We start from the raw sequence: 23081 nt of genomic DNA, 5'->3' as shown, positions 1-23081 counted from the left end.
GAAGTAGTGCCTATCAAAGAAGGAAGAGACAATCGTAAATTTCTACTTCAAAGAGAGACTTTCTGGATCAAAAAAAATGAACTCGCTGGTGCCTCATGGACTTAATGATCGCATTGAATTTAGTTGTTTCCTGTGAAAGACATGTGTGATCTTTGTACGGTTTCCAGTTACCTTTCTACCACCTCTGTTTCAACTTTTATAATTTCCCCATAATTATTTCACATTGTGTCTCACGCTTTCAACTGCTACTCATCTTCAGCATTTATTTGTTTGTTTGTTTGAACTATTTTTAACTAGCTAGCACCCCTGGTCTTTTTATCACCCTTTATTTCCTCAGCATTCTTGCACACCTTGTGTATTTACATTTTTGTATAACTAATACACTGGGTTCGTTAACTTTAACCCATTACAATATGGCCGCCACATCTGCTTAAACATTGCGCTTCTAAACTTTCCCACAATACCCTTTTCACTTTCTAGTTTTCACGATATAGGGGGTGGTTACTGTCACTATCGGTTTGGATTAACCGCAGGAGATCTTTGTGGACTCACATTCGTAACATCAAGGTACTAGCACCTTTTCACTTCACAACACGTTTATTTAATCTTTGCACGACACTATATTATAACTGTCGTGTTCCTGGTATACTTTTTAGGGACTTTCGGTACACTTGGGCTTTTTTAACGTTCTGGTACACTCGGGTGCTTTTACGATCCGTTTTTTTTTTGTTTTAATCGTCACGCTTATCTCACCACATGGTTACTTCTTCCTTTAGAGACACCGTTTAATCTCTCACCGTTGTATTTTTTCCTGATACGCTGTGCACTACATAACCTGTGCACAATCTAACTAGCGTGTATTTTCCAAAAGTACACACCGAACATTCATATACTCTGGTCCTTTTACGATCCGTTTTTTTATCGTCACGTTTATCACACCACACGGGTACTCCTTCCTTTAGAGACACTGTTTAATTCCTTCCTTTAGAGACACGGTTTAATTCAAAAATAGAGAAAATCTTATCCTCCTTACCCACTATTCCTCAAAGCCATGAACCGGTTACTAGCCTCACAAGTCGCTCGATTGAGCTAGCATCTTTAGGCCCCTTCTCGGAAGAGGAGGTGATAAAAGTCCTGTTGGAGATGAAGAGTGGCTCCCCGAGTGACCCAGTTCCCATAAAACATCTTAAGCTCGTGGCTAACACCTTGTCAACTCCTCTGACTGATCTCTTGAACCTTTCACTCGCTCAGGGCACAGTGCCCCAGAGATGGAAAAAGGCTGTGGTGAAAGCCCTATTGAAAAAACCAGGACTGGATTCATCCAATTTGACCAACTTCAGGCCAATTTCACTTCTGCCTGGATTTTCTAAAATTGCAGAGAAGTTGGTCAACCGTCAGCTCTCTCACCATCTTGAGTCTAACCACCTGCTAGGAGATTCCCAGACTGGTTTCCGCCCCGGCCATGGAACAGACACTGCCTTGCTGGCAGTAGTGGAGGAGGCAAGGAGCACTCTAGATACAGGAGGGTCAGTGGCAGTGATCCTCCTGGACTTGAGTGCTGCCTTTGACACCGTGAGTCATCAGGTGCTCCTCCAACGTCTGTCAGAGGTAGGTGTCTCAGGGACGGCCCTGAAATGGTTGGGATCTTTTCTTTCTGACCGTTTCTACCAAGTCTGGGAAGGGTCAGAGCAATCTGCCCTAATCCCTCTTCAATGTGGAGTCCCGCAGGGCTCATCGCTGAGCCCTACCCTATTTAATATATATATGACTCCACTTGAAAGAGTGGTCGCCCCTTCAGGGGTGAAGATCGTCAGTTACGCTGATGATACTCAGCTGGTGGTGGGCCTCACTCAGCTGGCGGAACAACCGGAGGTGTTACACGACTGCCTTGCCAATGTTTATCGTTGGATGTCTATCTCTGCCCTAAAGCTTAATGGAGGTAAAACCGAGCTGATGCTCCTGGGCAATTCCAGCCCCTCCATTATTGCGAGCTGCTGGCCCCGGTCTCTTGGTGACCCACCATCCCCCAAGAAGGAGATCAAGTCCTTGGGAGTATGGTTGGAAGAAGACCTGTCCTTCAGGACTCATGCCAGGAAGACCGCAGGGGTTTGCTTTGGTTTACTGAGATCAGCCCGGAAGGTGCTACCTCTGCTTCCTGATCCAGCAAGGAAGCTGTTGATACGTGGCCTGATTCTATCGAGGCTCGATTATGGGAATGCGCTGTTTCTCGGTGCTCCTGAAGCGACCTTCAAAACCCTCCAACAGGTGCAAAACGCAGCTGTGAGAGTCCTTATGGATGTTCCCAGAAGGCAGTCTGCTGCTCCGGCCCTCAAAGCGCTTCACTGGCTCCCCGTGAAGGAGCGGGTGAAATTTAAAGCGCTATGTACAGCCCACAAAATTTTACATGGCAAAGGCCCCCCCATCCTTGCTAACATGGCCCGTCCTTACAAACCCCCACGTCTGCTGCGCTCGGACCAAAAACACCTTTTGCAGTTAGCGAGAGTAAGAAGAGCTCGTTCTGGGGGCAGGCGTTTCTCTGTGCAAGTGGCCTCTCTTTGGAACTCTCTGCCCCTCAAGATTCGCTCAGAGCCCAAGATCCTACCATTCAGGAAACTTCTTAAGACCCACTTGTTTCCATAGTAGTGATTAGCTGAGTCTCTCCTTTCTGGTCTGTTGCGCCGGGATGCCCCCGGGTAAGCTGAGCGCATTATAAATTTCATATTATTATTATTATTATTTAATGTCTCACTGTCGTTTTTCCCCGGATACGCTGTGTACTACATAACCTGTGCACAATCTAAATAGCACATATTTTTTAACGCACACCCTTCCATTCACGAGTCCTTATTATTGTTTGAGCATGAACATGGTTCACTATTTACTTAGGCATTTACATTCAAAGATAACAGGTCGTTTGAGTTTCGCCTATTTTTGCCTCTCTTTTTTAGGAACACTCTCCCTGATGAAGGGTAGTTGACCTACCCGAAATGCATTGGGGTTTTCATCTAGATGTATGTATCACAGAATAACCCTCTAATGGATACTTCAAATTACGCGACTTCCTCATGAATGAAATGAGCATAAGTTATCGGATAATTTCCACAAATCTTTGATTTGAACTTTTGATTAGACTTACTTTATGAACTGCAAAGAGTTGCGCATTATTGGCTGTGCATATGGAGGGACATTTCCCGCAAAGGGCAGTGCAACTCTAGTGACTCCTTTTAGATTCGTCAGGACACTGATTATGTGCACAGCGAGGAAGAGAACAGTCTCCACACGAGCACTCTGCTCGGTCAGGACACACAGCCTGCTGTCCAGCTTTTAAATTAGCATTGGTAATATCAGGACAATACTACTTTGACTAGTGGTACAGGTGGAAACCTGATGAATATCAGATGGAATAACAACCATTCACTTTATAGGACTATAGTAGCAGTCATAAGTGTACTTGCATCATAGCATTTCAACACACTTTTGTTCCCAGCAGCTTCATTGCCCTATATGCAATTCTGGTTAATTTTTGTCAGGAGAAAAGCGCACATCCAGTGCCACTAAAACTCTGGGACCCTGAAAAAGGCTCCTCTAAATGGGGAAAGAGATTACATAATTACACAGCTGTATGTTTCACATAATCTTCGTAAAGATTAATGTCCAAAAATATGAAAATGGTTTATTGCACTGGATTGAATAGACTTCCTCCTTCTACAGCATTAGGAATATTTGTAAGAAAGTGGATTTCTGTTGCAGTAACCCCCCCTTTTTTTGCCCGATAACTGATGCACTTTTCCTTGTTGTGTCCTGGGCTCCTGCCAATCAGGTGCCCAGGGCCTGTGTTCCTTCCCTAAAAACTGCCTAACAGCCAAAACCCAATTGGCATCTCTGGTCACCTGTCAGCCCCTGGTAAATGGTACCCTAGGTGCCCATGGCCTGGTGACCAGAGAAGGCCCCCAAGGGCAGCAGCACTTATTGTGCCACCCTTAGAGGCCCTGTACCCTGACACACACACACACTGCCTTTGCAGGCTGAGTGTCTAGGTGCAGAACAAAACAAAGAGTCGACATGGCACACATCTCTGTGTGCCATGCCCACAACACATACTGCCCTGGCATACCTCAGCCACCCCTCTAGCTGGGTGCCCTATGCCAGAGGTGTGGGCACGGGTGCATGAGCCCTGTGCCGCTATAGTACCCAGGTCCATTCCTGGGAACTGTAAGTGCAGTACTGCCATTAAGAGTATATGCTGCTGGGAGGTCGTCAACACGAACTCCACAGCACCATGATGGCTACACTGAAGACTGAGAAGTTTGGTATCAAACTTCTCAGCACAGTAAACCCACACTGATGCCAGTGTGGGATTTACTGTAAGATGCACGACAGAGGGCATCTTAGAGATGCCCCCTGAACCTAACCTACAATCCACGTCTTGTCTGAGGGGCTGCCTAGGCTGCCACACAGCAGACAGGTGGCTGGACCCCTGGGTAGAGAGCCATCTGCTCCCCTGGGCCTGCAACAATGCACATCCTGGGTGAGGTGCGAAGTCTCCTCCCCCAGGATGGGCAGGGGAAGCTTCAAAGGCATTCGCCTTTGTGAGCTCCTCCAGGCCACTTGCTGTACCCAGGAACTGGCCCCTATCGGTTCTCAACCCCCTCTCTGGTGGGAAGACTGGCCGGAAACCCCAAGGAAGGACAGGGGTAGTGCCAGCCTCTGCCAACCCCACCCCTCAGTTGGGGGAGGCGAGGTGAAGCACGTCCCCGGGCTCTCGCCATCTTGAAGATGGGGAGCCCTGCCCAATCAGGACTAGGCCACTGCCCCCCTCCCACAGGAGAGTGGCAGGATAGGGGGGTATACCCACCCCAGGGCAGGGACCCAGTGGTTCCTGCCCCTTACCTACCTGTAACGCCCCTAAATTTAGTATTTAGGGGCACCCTGAACCTTCCTTCCTCAGATCCCGATTAAACAACAAGCAAGAAGATCAAGAAACTAGAAGACCCGCCGCGCAGCTGCTAACAAAAGGACGACATCAACTGACTTGGCCCCAGCCCTACCGGCCTGTTGATCCTTGAACCTGCTCCTGTGGAACTCCGGCGCCTTCAGTGGTCAGCAACCTCAAAAACCCCGGAGGACCTGACCACCTTGAGACTCTACCAAGACTGGGACTCCCACGAGCAGTGGCTCTGCTCAAAGCAAATTGCTAACCCCTGCCATCAGCCCGGAACCCTGCACACTCTGCACCCGCCAAGCCTGGCCTGTGCCGGAGTGAACAAAGACCCAGAGGACGTCCCCCCGGTGACTGTGACCCCGAATCCGGCACCCAAGGACTCACCTCGACGCTCCTGATGACGCCTGCAGCCTCTGAACCAGGTACCCCCCCAAACCGCGATCAACAGTGGGTAAGATTTCCCGACATCAAAAGGCATCCCTGCACCCAGCGCCTTGCGGCCCCCTGTGCCCAACTCCTGGGTACCTACCTATCCTCCAACTAACCTCTCGAAGTGGTGGTGGCACCTGAAGAATCTTCGTCCCCGAGCTTGCAGTCTTTGTTCAACCTGGAGCTTTCCCATTGAAATCCATTGAGCGCCCGAAGGCTCAAAAGCACCCTGCACCCAGCCGCCCGAGTGGCCCTGGCAGTGTAACTTCTACTCCAACCTACTTCCCCATTTGCCCTGAGCAAGTGACCAGGAGCCCAGCTTCCACAGCCGCGTGGCCTGCTAGTCAGCAGCCACCAACCAAGGCCCCCCTGCCTCCCATAGGATAACATTGGGCCTAACTCACTCTGCACCCGGCTACCCCTGCGCCGCTGAGGGTGAAACAACTGTACTTACCTGACCCTGGGAGACCCCCGAGTCTGTGCCCAGAACCTTACCTCTGCCAGTCGAGTACTTACCCAAAAGCTGATAACTCACTTTTCTTCCCTAGGGTAACATAGAAGAAATTTCAGAGAAAACCAGTCAAAGTGTGGAGTTTCTAAACTTTAAAATATTCACCTAAAATTACCCGAGTAACGAAAACGGAAATACCCACCTGCTATTAGGAGAGATACCAGTGCTGGATCTTGGTGCCCAGCACTGACCTCGAAAAGTACTCACAACCGTACTTACCACTAACTCAATTTTCTCCCATAGGAATGACAGTTTTTCTGTGAAATTTCTTCTAAGTGTCGATTTTTTGCAAATCTACAAATATTCTTTAAAAATCGTAACAACTATGAAATTACTTACCTGTTTTAGATAGATGTTCCAGTACTGAGCCTAGGAGCCCAGCACTGGATTACAAAAGTAACGAGAACATACTTTACCTGTAACTTGAATTTTCTTCCATAGGGAACCATTGACTGTTTTACTATGAAATTTCTTCTGTGTCGATTTTGCAAACTTATAAATATTCCTTAAAAATCGCATGTATAACTTAAACGCAGTTTCTCAACTGCTTACAGGTGGTACACTAGTGCTGGGTCTAGGATCCAACACTGACCTACAAAAAGTAACCATAACCCCATTTACCTGCTAAGCGAATTTCCTTCCATAGGATAACATTGGTGATTTGATCAGAAAAAGTTTCTAAGTGTCAACTTTTAAAATAGCAAAATATTGCTTACGAATCACAACAGTAACTAAAACAAATTTACTCACTTGTTTCCAAGAACTGTCCCAGGACTGAATCTAGGATCCAGACATGGAGTTAGAAAAGTAATCAATTGAATATAACTTAAAATTCCTATTGAGCTCAATGTATTATTTTGTTTAAAATTGTGTTGCCCATTGCAACAAACTGTAACTATTACCTGCACAAGTCAATTGCCTATTGCAAAGTATTTAACTAAAGCATATCATTCTGAGAAAGTATATTTTAATACCTATTGTTGGTTCTAAAATAAAACAAACATATATTTTTTATATAAACCATTGGCCTGGAGTTCAGTTATTGAGTGTGTGAGACCATTTGCTGACTGAGTGTGTACAACAAATGCTTTACACTGTCCTCTGATACTGCCTTACTGCTCGACCAAGCTACCACTTTAGAGAGTAAGGTTATATCTAACTTTAGCCTCTGCCAAACCTCTGGGGACTGTGGACTCTGTACACATTGTACCTATTTGGGAACAGTATACACAGAGCCACTTTCTCACAATATTCAAAATCACAGTTACAATTTTCAAACGGAATCAATTTTTATTTTAAAATGGGGCCCCGTAATGGCAAGTTAAGGTACATTTGCCAAAGTTTTTGATCCACAGCACTGCATTCCCATCCTATAAACTTACAACTACTACATTTACAAACCTCTTCTACCTGGAAGGAAGCCAGTTACTTGGGTTAAAGAAAAAAATATATATACACGTCCACTTGAATGAACTAATTATCAAATGTACAGTGCCCTTTTAATATTACATTGTTATGCATAACATTTCCATACAGTAAACAAGGAGCGTTTAAAAGTGTTCCTTGTTTAAATGTCCAAAGAAGGTCAAGGTGGCAGCAATAAACACAGGAGGGGGTAAATAGGCAGAAAAGGCTCTTCACTTTTAAAGGCTGTGCTATGACATGGTCCTTTCCTGAAGGCTGCAGCTGGGACTGCCGTACAAGTGACATCATTGGCGAGGTTTCATTGCCGCAGTGACCACTCCCACCATAATGGCCGCCACTGTGAAGCCCTGGGCCAGGATGCGGGCCCGCATTGAAAGTTGGGATTGCCGGGTCTTTCCCTGTCGGAAAGCGATGAGTCCATATGTCAGGGCGCCTGCTGTGGCCAAACAACCTGTGCAAAGATGTCGGAGAAGTAAACACAGCTGTTACACTGGAGCAGTGGCATAACAAAGGCCTCGCAGCTCCAACAGTGCCCCCCCCCAGATCCAGGGGTGCCCCATCAGCACAGTTTATTTATTTAATACAATTTTATATAGCGTAGACTTTACCCAAAGGTGTCAGAGCGCTTCACAATAGAACCAAGTACGTTACATGAGGAAATTTACATACTTACACGTTTCAGATACAAACGAGATAGATGAAAAAGTCAAATAAAAAGTCAAATAAACAATAGATGACAGTCACACAAAAATCAAAAACACAATAGGATTAGGATCGTACAGTCCCCTGGCCTGAGATCTCCTGAGTGAGTCCACAGGGGGCTTCTCATTGTGCTTTGCAGGGGGGACCCCTCAACTCTTGTTACACCACTGGAGAGAGAGGCAACAGCCTGGCACAGACATTACCTGCTTTAGGTCAGTTAGACTGAGCCACCTTATCTTTGTGTGCAAAAAGGTGAACCAAGTAACTACCAACTACACAAGGCTTGCTAATAATGAAATGTTATACATAAAATGTGTTACTTTTTTGTGCTTCTATGTGAAGATGTGTTTTGTTGGTGCAAAAATGCAACTGCATAAGGAAGTTAACGTTGTTAACAAGGCAGTCAATGTAATGGCGGCAAAAGCACCACCAGCGTTTTAGAATCTGTCACCTTCTTCTGGCTTGTCAGTGCGGCCCGAAAGCAACAGAAGTAAGCCAGTGCCAGTGGGGCTAGCACATCACAACTAAAGTCCCTCCCAGCTGTCGCTGTAGGATGCGCCTCATCATCAGCAAGCCACTGCTCTGGAGGAGAGGACCACCACATGAAAAATACTTTTACAGACTTGGTAAGGCGGAAGGATGCTGTGTTTAATCTTTCCCTGTATATAAATCACTTTGTAGTTTATATACAGGGAAAAGTGGAAAAGTGCATGCCAGTGGTATGTTACATACATAATGTGCCAGGACAGTGGTGCCATGGTTCACATACAGTAAGGATGGAAACGGATGTAGCAAAGATGTTCTACTTATTATAGGTCAATTGTCCTTGAGGCTGAGACAGATCCTCACTTGGAACATTTCATTAGTTTCTCGTCAAAATATGACAAACTTTTTCAATCATTATAATTCGAATATTTGCAAAATAAAAAGTTTGAGTCCATATTTCCAAAAGCCTTTTGGTGGGTGGAAGCAGGATGTGGGTCAGCATCCGTTTGCCAGGGTTGCTTTTGGTTCCAAGTCTGTCCTTTTCCTCAACTTGTCAAAGGTGCGAGAGTTTCCGTACCATATTCCAACTCAAACTGTTCATTAAGCCAGTGGTTGGTCTAAATCAATAAGTAAGGAAGTAGTGATTTTTGTAATACAAAAACAGGGCAAAAAAAAGCACCGATAATTCAATCATTTTTGTTTTTCCTTGATTCAAACATGTTTGCAAGCTAGTCATATACAGACTTGGGCAGCAGTAGCGGATGCGGATTTCCAATACACAGGAAATCATGCGCTTCGTTTTACCTGTTCCATGTGTGTAAGAACCCACAATTTGTTGTACGCTATCGTGTAACTGGTTTCAGTGTTAGGCAAATCTTACACTGCTGCTGCCCATGTTCTACCTGTGGTGTATGTTAATGAATCTTCGTAAACACCTTTTAACCATAGATGAACGAAATCGATTGTATCAGTGTAGTAAAGGGGGGGAGGTCAGGAGTGTTCAGGGCACAGAGGACTGGGGGGTGGAGAGCGCAGGACGCAAGGGTAGGAGCGCACGATGAACAAAAAGTGCAAGGTGCAGTGCAGAGTGCAAGGTCTTCTGGTGCAAATAGAACAAATAATACATGGACCTCAGCAATAGTAGCCTTCCACTAATGTAGAAGAGTTACAGTTTAAGAAGTAGTGATGCAAGCCCATACACAAACAGACACTAAATGGACATTTGAATTCCAAGCTTCCCTCGCTTATCCAGAACTAATACCAGAAAAGCATCAGGAGTGCAAACAGCACACACAAATACAAAAACAGGTACCGAATGAGTATCAAAAAGACAAGCTTAACTTGCACACACAAAGCAGGTACTGCATGGGTATCAGAAGTCCATGCGTCCATCTAACACACCAAAAGCACACATGAGCAGCACACATCAACGGCCAAAGATACCTTCATGGACACATAGAATAGGTATCACATACACATATTATTGGCAAAATGCAGCTGACCTGCGAAACTGTTACTGTAACATATAAAATCCAGGCATTACCAATACCAAATACTTCCAGTAGGTAACAACAGCTCTCCAACATTGTTTAAGAATAATAACTAGGTTCTTATATAGTTCTTAATACCGTTCTTCTGGAATTTCTAAACACTCTAAATAGCAGATATTATTACCCAACTTAATATAGCCTTAGAGCCCACCGTAACAGGCTCCAAGGTCATTAAAGGCCCGCTCCCGCATTAAAGCCTTTAACAAGAGAGCAGGCCTTTAATGGCCGGTAGAGCCCGCTAAGGAGGGCTCTAAGGCCATTAGAACATTCCGCCCTAGAGGACATTATGTTCTAATTTGTAAAACAAAGGCCTCACAGAGCCCGGAGTCCGAGTGGGTTGAAATCCCCACAGGCTCTGTGAGGCCTTTGTTCACAGCTGTTGCTGTGAACAAACATTGGAATGTTGATACTCCGGGATTCTACCAGCCATTAGAAGCCCTGAGCACTCCTTCATCTGCAATGGAGCTCTAAGCATTCCAATGTCCTAATATTATTTAATGTACTTACCTAGGAACAATGAAATGCTAAGTCTGTTGAAGTACCCAGCAACTACTGTACAAAACAGTACAGTCGTACTACATATGTCCCCTCAGACAGAATCAAATAACAATTATCTATAATGCCCTCTTTCAGTGAGCAAACTTCTTGCTTCGGTTAGGACTTCTCTGCCACCTTCCTCACTGTTGTGACAGGAATGTCACCTGCTTGGAGTACAGTAGTGTCCTCTAAGTGCCACACTGGGAGTATCTGGTTTCCTGCTTTTTGTATTGTGGCCCCAGCCTCCTACTAATCAACCTGTGTATGAAGGCCTAGGCCTGTGCTTTAACAAAAGGCCAGTCCAGGACCAGTCCTAAACCTGGAGGAGTGCACAAAGCACAACTTCAATACTGACTTGACTACTGCCACAAATTCATGCATGCAATGAGGGGGTGGCAACATTACCGTATTTTAGAACTAGTTGGGTGACCAGACCTTATGAGTAGCATGACAGCAGAGGCCTACTGGCCCACTTGGGAAACATTTTGTGATTACATATTAACATGTGTCTAGTGCTAAGCACCCAGGCTCATGTATGTATGCGTGATGCGTGTGATAAGTGCTTTACACACCAAATGGTTGTCTGGGTGGCCTGTGGGTTCCAATTGGAAACCCCTGGCCTGTTCATTTTTCACAAGGTGGAGGTGAGATACTTTCCCCAGACAATGATAATGTATTGCTAACATTCCTGACACTGGAGGGAGGGAACGCAGACAAGTGCGGAAAGAGGAGACATGTTTCCCTTTAGAAATTAAATTAGATCCTTTTGATTAAAGAGTGTTGCTGATTAGTTTTTCTGAAACTACCAGTTGGTCGATTGTAGGGATGAAAGGTGTGACTGCAGTTCCTGTTGTCAAGGGTGTGAAGGGTCCTTTGGCAGTGGGTCAGCCTTTAGTCTCTCTTCCTGATCACTATTGGGTGCTGTTATTGATAGTGAGATGCAGACCTCTCATACCTATTTGTGTCCCTGTTGTGGGTGCTCCCCCACTGTGAGGAACAGCATTCTAAACAAAGCCAGAGTCCGGAGACACCCTGAGAAGGACACATGAATAGAGAACCGACCTAAACCATTTCTGAAAGGAAAGTGCAGACAGAGAATACACATCCCCTGGTTGCTATCCCTGTATTAAAGTAGTAGCTGCTGACCCACTTGCGTTCCAATTCCAAGTTCTCTCTAACCAAGGAGGAGGTGCTCTACAGAGTACCCAGGGGGCCAGTGCGTGAACAGAGCTTGTGTCTGCTTGAGGCTGAAAGCAAGCTTACTGGAGGTGAGGAGACATCACCTAAAAGCTAATTTAGAAGAACTGGTTTCACTCTCTGTGAGAAGTTGGCCTGATGTATGATGTCACTAGTTATAGTGTACACCTTATATCAGTCCAAATACCCTTATGGTGATTGGTTGTAAAGTCAACCTTATAGACCAGCTATCCTAGTGGTAGCATGGACAAGAGCAGTCTTAGGCTAAACTCTGAATGGCATGTGAAGCCAGCTGTGATACCATATATAATCCCTTGAATACCAAATGAAAGGACACCACAACAGATATATATATAAAATAAAGTGTATTTATTCTAAGCAAACCCTCAGCACTCTTTATGAGATTAGAGGTAAGTACAACACAGTCTTATTTATGCATACATTAAGTCACACAGGTAAGTAATACAGTTAGGCCCTAGGGGCCACGCAAACCATATACTAAGTAAGTGGTATAAGGACCACTGTCACGGAAATAGAATAGGCCTAGGCCTAGGGAATCGCTGGGGCTACACTACACTAGCGTTAGTTAGGAAGTGGGAGGCCCACGGGATTCGTGTGCAGAGTGGAAACACTCACGCGTAATGCGTAAAAGTCAATAGCAATAGTACAGTTTAGAAAACGGTAGATTTAGGACACTTCCGGAGTAGCTAGGAAGTTGAGACTGGAAAACTAGACACTAGGATAGTCACTATCCTGATGAGCACCGGAGTACCCAAGTTACCTAGCCCACAGGCTGCGGGTGCATAGGGGTGAAGATACGTCGTTTTCGTCGTCGACTCCTATGGATGCCTGAAGAAAGATGCTGACAGGCAGTCAGTGAAGAGTGTCCGGTGGATCCCAAGGCTGGGATCAAGAAGAGAAGAAACCTGCAAGCAGAAGGGACAGAGTCAAGGTCACTAGCCAGTGACCACGTGGAACCAGGAAGGAACCAGGCGATGTCGTGAAGACTTGCAGGTGAAGGTGAAGCTTGTCGCTGCAGCCAGGAGGACCAGGAAGCGTCGAGGACGACCAGGACCAGGAGGCGAGCTGTCCCACGAAGGCTCTTGCTGTCGGCGGCGTCGAAGTTGGACTAGGACTCACCAAGCCTTGGCAAGCGGAACCCACGAAGAACGAAGGACTTGCTTCTGGTGCAGACCAGGAAGGTCTGGGGTGCTTCTTCTTTGCAGAGAAGCGGGAGCCAGTCTGGAGGAGCCAAACCAGCGCAGAAGATTTCAGGGTGCGTCGTCACAGAGGCCACTAGCCAGCGGGCAAGCAACCGGACAGACGCGGCAAGCAGGAAAATGCTGAAGGGCCCCACGCAGGACTCGTGGAGTGTGGGGGGCTGATCTTCGGTGCAGATGGTGCTTGGGGTTGGGGCTTCTCAATCCCCGGTGCACAACTTCGAGGGTACCTCAGAAGCTGCGCTGTAAGTTACTAGCCACTTTTCCCAGGTAGCCGGTCCCACGTCGCTCGTCGCCTCCACGGATCTCAGCTCTGCTGCAGATGTGGATGAGGGTCGGAGAAGTCTGGAAGTCAAGGCTCTGGTCGGGCTCTGCAGTCGGTTCCTCGTAGAACGGTCGCAAAGCAAAGGGTAGTCTCTTGATGGTGCCTGTTTGCACAGGGTAGCCACTCCTTGGCTACAAGGGAGATTCTTCAGTCTTCTTCTTTCGTCGAATGTCGAAGGTCCAGAGTTTCTGTTCAAGTTGCAGCTTCAGGATAATCTAAAGTCTTGAGGCCCAACTCCCACTCTTATACTAATCTGGGGGGCTGGGATACCTGCTAGGTCACGCCTTATGGGTGGGACCTGGGAGGGGGTGGTTACACCCACTTCCCTTTGTCCAGTTTCGCGCCAGAGCTGGGGCTGGAGTGCCCCAGCGCCGGTTTGAACTGGACTATGCAAGGAACACCTTGTGTGCCCCAGGCATGTCTCATTCCTTTCAGCCCACCCTGCCCCAATACACTAAAGGCTGTCTGGGGAGGTGCTAGCACCTCCCCAAGCAGGAAACCTATTGTCCAGGCCTCCCTGGCTGGGATCACTCCCAGCTGCAGGAGGTCAGACTTGTGTCGTGGCAGCAGCATCCATTTTGTGATGCTGAGGCTTTGGTCAGAGGCTAACAGTTGAAGTATGATTTTAACATGTCTTTCCCTCTAGAAGGGGGGAATAATATTCTCATGTCCAGAAATGGCATGGGGGTATTATTCCCTAGTGTTAGACACCTTACACGACATGTTTTGATAAAGCCAAACCATAGTTACCATAACCGTCTAAGATTATAAGGCACTTTAAGAGTATATGGTAGGCTATATCATAGAACAGCTATAAGGACAAGGTTCCGAAAGCTGCAGACAGGCTCAGCTCCTGCTAGAGCACCATCTCACATGTTACCAAGCACTCTGCCTCCAGGATTGTCAAGGCCTGCCATAGGAGTGACTGATAGGTACACATGTGTCTATATGTAAGTTAGGTATAGGAATACTACACCTAAGCAAGGGGTGATTACACGACCTTGCCCCAGCTGAGTGATCAGCCAGTTGTGTCAAAATGGAAGGCCAGGCCAGGGGTGGCATAATACATGCTGCAGCCCCTGGTAGGCCTAGGGTACACCTATGCCCTGGGTACCTAGGGTACACTGTACAGGGGCCAATAAGGTGATCCTATCCAAATGGGTTATGCACCTAAAGTACATAGTATTAATTTAGAGAGAGAACAGCAGGGCTGTGGGTCTGATTAGCAGGCCCACAGCCACATCTAAGTCGAAAACCAGTAAAGCAAAAGCAAAAAGTGGGGGTGAACATAGAAAGCAGACCCTACTCTCCTACACTCTCCTAGACTACCTAGAGAGTCCTGTCTAAAAGAAGGGAGGACTGGAGCGATCCATCACTTCACGAGGAGCTAACCACTGGTGTGGATAAAAGCAGGTGACCCCTGAGGTGTAGGTCTGCTCATCCCTTGTCAACTCTGCAGCCACAGCCTGGCACTTGTCTGTGTGTGCCCTAGCGATCTGCCTTGCTGAAGAGGCCTGTGAAGCTGTGGCAATCGCCCAAGTGTGCTTAACAGACTAAAGCGGTGGCTATAGTGACATTAACTGCCTTCACCCTAAACAATTTTGTTTAAAACATTTTTGGCGGCTAATTTAACCAGACACTGTATTAATATTTTGTTTTTCAAGTTTACCCATGTTTGAAAGCAACACATCATATTGCACAGAGGAATACGTTATATTTTTTACAGGTGGGACATTTTTTCTTGGTAAGAACATAAGTAAATCATATGCTTATGGCAACGCAAAGCTTGAAGAATGGGAAAATTATATTAAAAAAATGAATTCTCCCAGATCTATGGGTCTCTACTGAATATCTCCAAGCCAACATCATCCCTGTAGGCTTGCAGGTGAATTTTTTTGATTGTTTTTGTTAATGATCTCATAGAAAAAGATCTATGGCAAAGAGCCCCTTTGCGGGGCCTGTCTGGCATTGCAGTGTCAGCCTGATGAGGAGCACGGCTGAATGATGAAGTGTAGGAAGGTGGATATCTGACTATGGTTACCCCCAAATTTTTTGCCTAGTGTCTAGCTGGTTTTTCGACTTAGTAGGCCTGAGATCCTGCCATTCAGGGTCTCAGCCTGTCTGCTCTCACTCTAAAATGGACTCCATGTACCCTAGGTGCATAACCCATTGGAATTAGATCACCCTGTGAGCCCCTGTACCAGTGTACACTAGGTACCCAGGGCATTGGTGTATCTAAGGCCTACCTGGGGCTGAAGCATGTATTGTGCCACCCCTGGCCTGGCCTAACAAATTTGACACAACTGGCTGATCACTCAGCTGGGGTAAGTTGGTGTAACCACCTCTTACTTAGGTGTAGTATACCTATACCTAACCTTAAATGGGACACATGTTAACCTATAAGTCACTCCTATGGCAGGCCTTAACAATCCTGAAGGCAGAGTGCTTGGTTCCATGTGAGATGGTGCTCTGGCATGAGCCGAGCCTGTCTGCAGTAGTTGGAACAACTTCCTTCTACTGTTTCCAGATATCGTCATACCATATACTCTTAAGTGCATTATGAACCTCGCGGTTAAATGCTATCTTTGGTTTGGCTTTATCAAAACATGTTGAGTAAGGTGTCATACGAATTGGAATACTAACCCCTCGCCAATTCTGGCGACGGGGTTAGCATTCCACCCTTCTAGAGGGACACGACATGTACAGTACCTGAAACCCGGGTAAAATCAGACATAGCCTCAGCTCCACAAAATGGATGCTGCCACCACAGACACAAGTCTGCCCTCCTGCTGCTGGGAGTCCTTCCAGCTTGGGAGGTGTGGACAAAGGGTTTCCTGCCAGGGGAGGTGCGTGCACCACCCCAGACAGGATTTTGTGTATTGGTCAGGTAGGGCTTGAAAGAAACCAGACATGCCTGAGGCTCACAAGGAGCCTCGGTGCATATGCCAGTTCAAACCGGTCCTGGGGCACACCAGTCCCGGGCCTGGGGCGAGCTGGACAAAGGATTGGGGGTGTAACCACCCCCCTTCCTGGTCCCACCCTTAGGGAGGGACCTAGCAGGTAGTCCGGCCCCTAGAATCCGCTTAAAGGTAGGAGCTGTGTCCTAAGACTTCAGACATCCTGGAATCAACTTAACTACAAGAAGAAGACGGGAACTTCGACGCTCTGCTGCACAGAGGACTGAAGCCAATCTCCCCTGTGGTCAGGGAGTGACCACCTTGCTAACGCAAGCACCATCCAGCGAATCAACGTCTGCTTTGCCGCCGCCTCCCGCCGGAGTCCGAGCCCAGAGACTGACAAGACCTGGACCTCCAGACCTCTCACCGCCCGATCCACAGTCCCTGAAAAGAAGGAACCCGTGGAGGCACCGAGACACGTGGAGCCAGCCATCTTGAAAAGACCACGACAAGCTGCAAGCGCAACAACCGAGGCTCCCTCCAAGTTGTGCTTTGGGATCTGAGAAGCCCAACACCCGAGCAGCATCTGCACCAAAGGTGAGCCCTCCAGCATCTCCACGATCTGCGTGGGGCCCTTCTGCATTTTGCCACTCGACGCGCCTAACCGGTTGCTGGCCCGCTGGCTAGTGGCCATCTTGGCGACGAACTTCAAGAACTACACCGCTGGTCTGGTTGCTCCAGACTGGCCCTTGCTCCCCTCCAAAGGAGCAATCCCTCTGACCTTGCTGGTCAGATCCATCAGCTTATTTCGTTTTCCACAACAATTGCTTTTGCCAAGGCTTGTTTGCTTCGATCAAGTCGCCGACACCGCCGACAGCGAGAGCCTGCGTGGGACAGCTCGTGAACCGACTCCTGGACGTCGTCGACCTTCAGGGACCACGTGGCTGCAGAGACAAGCTACACCTTTCTTCCTGTTTGCACCCGACATCGCCTGGCACCCACCTGGTGCCACGCTGGTCACTGGCTAGTGACTGTGAACACTGTCCCCTCTGCTTACAGGTCTTCTACATCTCCGATCCACTCTTGGATCCACCGCATCTCTTCCGGACCGACCGCCTGCAGCATCTTTGTCCACAGGCTCCAGTGAACAGATAGAAGAAACCCGACGCACTTCGACACCTACGCACCCGCTTCCTGTGGGTGAGGTAAAGCTGGCACTCCAGTGCCCAAGTGTAGAGTATCATCTCTAGTGTCTGTGTTTCCAACCTTGAGTTCATAGTCCAGCCGGAAGATCCTTTTTGCAGTAACTTTGTACTTTTTACGCACCCATTGAAAACCTATGGGAGCACGCGTGTGACTATTTGCTCTGCACACGCAACCCGTGGACCTCCTGGTCACTAACTGAAGTTAGCTCCTTGTAGGCCCAGCGATTCTAGAGGCCCTAGGCCTTTTCCCTTTTCTGTTCGTGGTACTTATACCACTATTTTAGTATATGGTTTGAGCGGCCACCAGGGCCTATCCATATAAAGTGCAACTTCTGTGTATTCTACTGTAATCTTGTTTGACGATTTGTGCTCCTAAAGAGACTAGGGGTTACTTTGAGAAATAAATACATATATATTTTGAATATATATCTGTGTGGTGTCCTTTCATTGGTATAAAAGGGGGTTGCATTTGGTAAAACAGCTTGCTTAACACGTTTCACGAGTTTAGCCTCAAAGACTGCTTAGCCTACGCTACCACTAGGGCAGCTGGTCCGAAAAGGTTGACTTACAACCACACCATAAGGGTTGCTTGGCATGGTACAAGGTGGTCACTTTAACTAGTGAACATCATATACCAGGCCAACTTCTCACATGAAGCATGACACTTTTTGGCGAGTGAGGGCTTGTGCATCCTAAAAAGGACGCCTCTGAAGACCTCAATTGGTCCAACTACCAAAAGTGGACATACAGGTCCATTACTACAGAACTTCACAACCATTTACGGATTCTTATTTCTAGGGAAGACTTGTGCTGGACCAGATCCCCTCTCTTCCCATCTTTTTGTATAGAGAGCTCAAAGAAGTGCAGCAGAAATTAGGTTGTGCTTAATACGAAACTAATTTCTCATATGAAACTGATACAAGCACAACTACATGAGTTAGAAAAGAAGATCTTGAATTTGGATTTTCCTGGTTATGTGAAAATCCTGGTATATAAATAAACAGATCTATTCATGAACATCAGGAAATAAACGGCTTCAAAAAGTCTGAAAAACTTCAACAGAATATCCAGTTGTACAATAAAGAGAGGCTGGACCTGTACCTACTTGGGTATTTTCCAACTAGACTGGAAGAGTGAGACATCAAACAGTTTTTTCTTTATAAAATAGTTACATATTCGGCTTCCTACAGACTCGGATAATGACCAGTAGCCTAGTACATCTAGACAGGTCCCTAGTATTGATTCTAATCTACAATCCTCGTTTTTCTTAAGGGGACAGCCCTGGGCATGCCAAAGACAGGGAGGACAAAAGGGACATAGGGGGTGGTATTACAACCAATTCAAACCCCCAGAGTATGACAAACAAGTAACTAAAACTAGTTAACAATTCAAATATGATTATAAAACAAAACACAAATATTCTGATTTTAAATCTATTTTCATTTATTTTGAATGAACACGAGTTTAATGTGTTAAGCGAAAGACTTTCTTTTGTTCCTACACATAAAAATTGAGTTTTATCCTCTTTCAGAATTATTATAATAAAAAATATATATATTCTCAAAAATAGAGTGTCGTTAGCAATGAAGTCACACTGTTTAAAACTTTGTTTGGCTGAGGCTGATGTTCATTTTGAAAAAATAAATATGTACATTTATTCTGTCAACTAACGAGTCCCAAGTCATAAAGAAAATGTATAAGCACAGAGATGCCATAATCAAGTCGACTGACAAAGAGGAAGGAATTGTGGTTCAAAATAAGGCAAATTACATGGCTGAAATTAAGCTCCAGTTATATGTCGCCCAATATTATCGCTTATTGCAAACCGATCTAACAAACCGGATTAAGAAAAAAAAAAACGCACACTACAAGATCTGGCATTTAGTAAGGGATGAATGAATAATCCAGGTTTGCTTCCTGAATTTAGCCATTTTGTATGTGGCACAGTTTCCAGAGGAAGCCATTTACAATAAGGAGAACCCATTTAGTCTATAGGGCTTTAACTGTGCTTTATCAACAGGTTTGTGGTGATTTGGTGAGGTGTGGTTGATGCAATGTCATTATTCCATGGATGACTGAATCCTAGCTGTGAGGATCTAAAATTCATTATCAACTACAATAAAATAAGTTTTAGTGTTCTCGAGTTATTAGCATGGGCTGAAGATAGTATGCTCAACACACTCTGTTTAGAAAAGCTAGAGATGAAAATATACTCGAATTAGAGGAAAGCACAACTGTGTAATCTATGTGATCACTTGCTGTATGGGCAATGCCTCAGAAAAAAATGGAACAGTTCTGAGAGTGCAGATTACTTCACAAAGGTGGATATTTTTTAACATCAATTTTATGCCCATTGCATATCCTAGGAGCTTGGTTCATAGAGCACTTAAAAGAACATGGCACAATAAAAGAGACTCATTGTTTGCTACAAAGAATAAGAAAATGCGTAGAAACAAGTTTGCATGACTACCGATGGGAATTTGAGTAATTTAGGACTCATTTAAAAAAAAAATTGTCATTTAATTCCAGATACTTTTAAGTACCAGAAACGTTGTTTGAATTTAAAAGATCACCGAATATTTGTGACAAGGTTGTAAAGGCATTTATTGAACCATCTGAAAAGACTGCTATTACGGCCTTGTGGGAAAAGGAACGACTGTAAATATTTTTAATACAACCCTAGTGCTTCTTGTAGTACAACTGCTGATTTGAAGCTGTTCTCAGTTATTGATCATGTAGTAGCAAAAACATGGAATATTTTATTGATTGCCCATTTGGTCTTCGATATGCAAGGGCAAAACTATTCAGGAAATGAGGCGCTGTATTTTTTCGAAACAATCGAGAATTAGGTGCAGATTTGCCAATGCTCTGTTGTTGTATAAACAACAATCGGGAAACTGATTTATTTTGGTTTACTATTGACTCTGTGTGTCTATCTAGGAGAAGGTCAAATATTGGAAAAGGTTTATCATTTAAAGAAAATGAATGGAACTGGAAAGTGGCCACAGTCAAGTGAGGCTTGAATACAGCAGTGAAATGGTGTTATTCCCTTGCTTTATTGTAATACACTTGAGCTTGTTTTGACTTATTATAGTAATGGGTGATTTGAACACTGATCACTGTATACACTTAATTTGTGTGCTACGCTGATCGGTCTATTGTATTGCTGCAACCTGTTTACTTGTCTGATTTTTGGAAGGGTAAACAATTCATAGGTTTAAATTGTGAATTATTAAAGATAATGTTTTTCATCGGTTGACCCTGGATAAGCCCATGTGCTGATATTATTTAAAGGCATGGAAAATCAGTGGGTTAGTTCCTTGAATGAGTTGAGTAACAATATAATTTAAGCAACCGTGCGTGTACAAAACGCTATCACGAGAGCTGCCTTAGCTTAGATCAATTTAGGTTGCATTGTCATTGACGCTTGTAGATAACCCTTTTATTATGTGGACTTCTATTATACGTCATGTTTACATCAGCTTGGGTCAGATCATTATTGATGTGACAAAAGGCATCTACTGGCACAACTGAAGAATCAAGTGACGATTCTGCAACCACCTCTGTGCACGATAGTTTTTCTTATCTTTTCAATTGAATAATGATTAAAATTAATTGTTTGGACTGAAGATGGCACAGATATTTGGCTACTGTGACTCGATTAGCAGCAGACTATGAAAGGTAGATGGTGGTGAGGTTGTATTTTCATGGAAGAACGTTTTCTTCCTTCGGTTATTTGGATTTTATGATGATGCTGGTGTGGAATTTCACAAGTAAATAGCAATAACATAGAACCGAAAGTACACAAAGTCCAACTCAATATGGCAAGCATTTTCTGGCGCCAGGAAATGGATACACTTAATTGGGGGTATTACCGCATTGGGCAAGGTTATTCATTAACTCATTTAGAGATATATATATTGTAAAACAAAGCTCCCATCAAAGGGACATCGAGGATCACTCTGTGGGTATTTTAATGTATCAATTTATTTACATTTCGGCATCCCTGCCTTTTTCAATCCTGGTATTGCACAGCATAACAGATGATTTGTTCTTAAATAGGTTCCAATGTGCTCCTACTGGCTGGCGGAGCGTTAACACCACGAGAGGACTGTTACTTTTGCATGCTCTGGCCGCCACTACAGCATGTACATTTAACCACTATGTGGTGGGGGAAACATCGGTATATTGCACAATGAGCCGAGAATCACCGTCACTAAGATCTGAAGGGCTTGAATATACATGCTGTATTGGTCAGTTCCTGTTGCTGGCACTAGGCCTACCTAGAAAAGTGAGGTACAATTTTTATTAGGACACATGTGGGACTACAGAATAGTAGAACTTTTGTTTTTACCAATTGTATTTCTGTGCATTTGTGCCTTCCAAATGTAAGGCAATGTGTTAGAAAGAAAATGTTTTGATAAATGACCTCTGAAACACATGGTAGTATGGATACCCACAAGTTTAGTCATGTACAAATAACCACTGCTCACAAAATCTGTATCTGGTGTCTATTTCAGAAATAGATAGGTTTCTTTGATACCCATTTTTCACTCTTTATATTTTACCATTTGAATTGCTCTATACCTGTCACAATGAAAAACCATCGAAAGGTGCAGTTTAGTTGTTGGCTCGGAGGCTGTCTCTTTTAAAAACGGCAAACCTGTCATTTATGCCATTTTTAGGAGAAAAAAAACAGAAGCCATTTGTGGAGTACTTTTTTCCAATTTGTCCCAACAAAAACATATTTTGCTTTATTCTAGCTGTTTTCTCAGTCTGCTCAAGGGGAATCTGCAAGCTCTAGGTTCCTTTGGAGTCCCCAGGATGTTGGAAACAAGGAAGCAAATTTGGCATAGATACCGTCTATGGAAAAAGAAGTTAGGGAGGCTTAAGCACAAACTACCCCAAATGGCCAACAAAGGGCTTAGCATTCTAGGGATAAAAGGCCGAGCAGCGAAAGGGTTGAATATCTAACTTCATTCTGATTTGAGAGCCAAGGGGTAAACAGGTATGACAAATGATATGTGAAAAGAAAGCACAGGACTGAAAATTAAAAAAAGATTGGTGTGATAAGGTAAGAAGTGCTCCTGTTTAAAAATGATCAACCCCTCACCTTTATTTTAAAAGGCTGCTTCTACTTCCATGCAGATCAATTGTATCAGCTGTTTTGTAATAATAGGGCATGTGATGGTGCCAGCCTGTCTTGGTCGAACAACCTTTTTTTTATAGAATTTATTTTCCTAGTGCCACTGCCACATCGTAAAAACCTAACTAGGACTTGTAACCCTACTGATGCCCGAACTTGAAAAAAAGCTGTAGTAGCTCTTGGCAGGCCACTAATACTACATGTTGGATCTCTGTCACCCTAATCCAGAAACCCTTCAAGTCTTACCAATGGGCACGAAGGGATTCTGCTGCACTTTCCTCATAAATTTGCCACGGAAGGTCTCCGCCTCCGGGTGCTCAAGCCGCAGGAAGCCCGGGATATCAGGAGGTGGTCCAGAGGCGGACATGATTAAGATTGGAGATAGTTTAGTCTTTCTTCAGCGTCTATCAGGGGTCACCTACAGATTAGCTTCTTCTGACGTCACGATGGACATTTTTTCATAGACAAAGAAGACAGACACTGGGTGCCTTGATGGGATGCTCGTTTGG

At 45.1% G+C, this 23081-nt stretch overlaps 1 protein-coding gene across 1 annotated transcript; it reads right to left on the bottom strand.

Moving 5' to 3' along the window:
- Positions 1-7152: 7152 nt before the first annotated feature.
- Positions 7153-23000, bottom strand: HIGD2A (HIG1 hypoxia inducible domain family member 2A). Its single transcript, XM_085618281.1, has 2 exons — positions 22819-23000; positions 7153-7758 (listed from the first exon to the last, which is right to left on the bottom strand). The coding sequence occupies exons 1-2, from the start codon at positions 22937-22939 to the stop codon at positions 7592-7594; spliced, it is 288 nt and encodes a 95-aa protein (XP_085474407.1). The 5' UTR covers positions 22940-23000; the 3' UTR covers positions 7153-7591.
- Positions 23001-23081: the final 81 nt, after the last annotated feature.

This window comes from Triturus cristatus, chromosome 7 (genome assembly GCF_964204655.1).
Source record: "Triturus cristatus chromosome 7, aTriCri1.1, whole genome shotgun sequence".
In the NCBI taxonomy this organism is placed as follows: Eukaryota; Metazoa; Chordata; class Amphibia; order Caudata; family Salamandridae; genus Triturus; species Triturus cristatus.
Note: the sequence above shows the minus strand (reverse complement) of the source record. Positions and strands in the feature narration are given on the sequence as shown.

Coding starts and splice junctions, on each gene's coding strand:
- HIGD2A (XM_085618281.1), bottom strand. CDS start 22,939: ATGTCCGCCTCTGGACCACCTCCTGATATCCCGGGCTTCCTGCGGCTT. Junction 7,759..22,818: donor GAATCCCTTCGTGCCCATTG/GTAAGACTTGAA, acceptor ATCTTTGCACAG/GTTGTTTGGCCACAGCAGGC.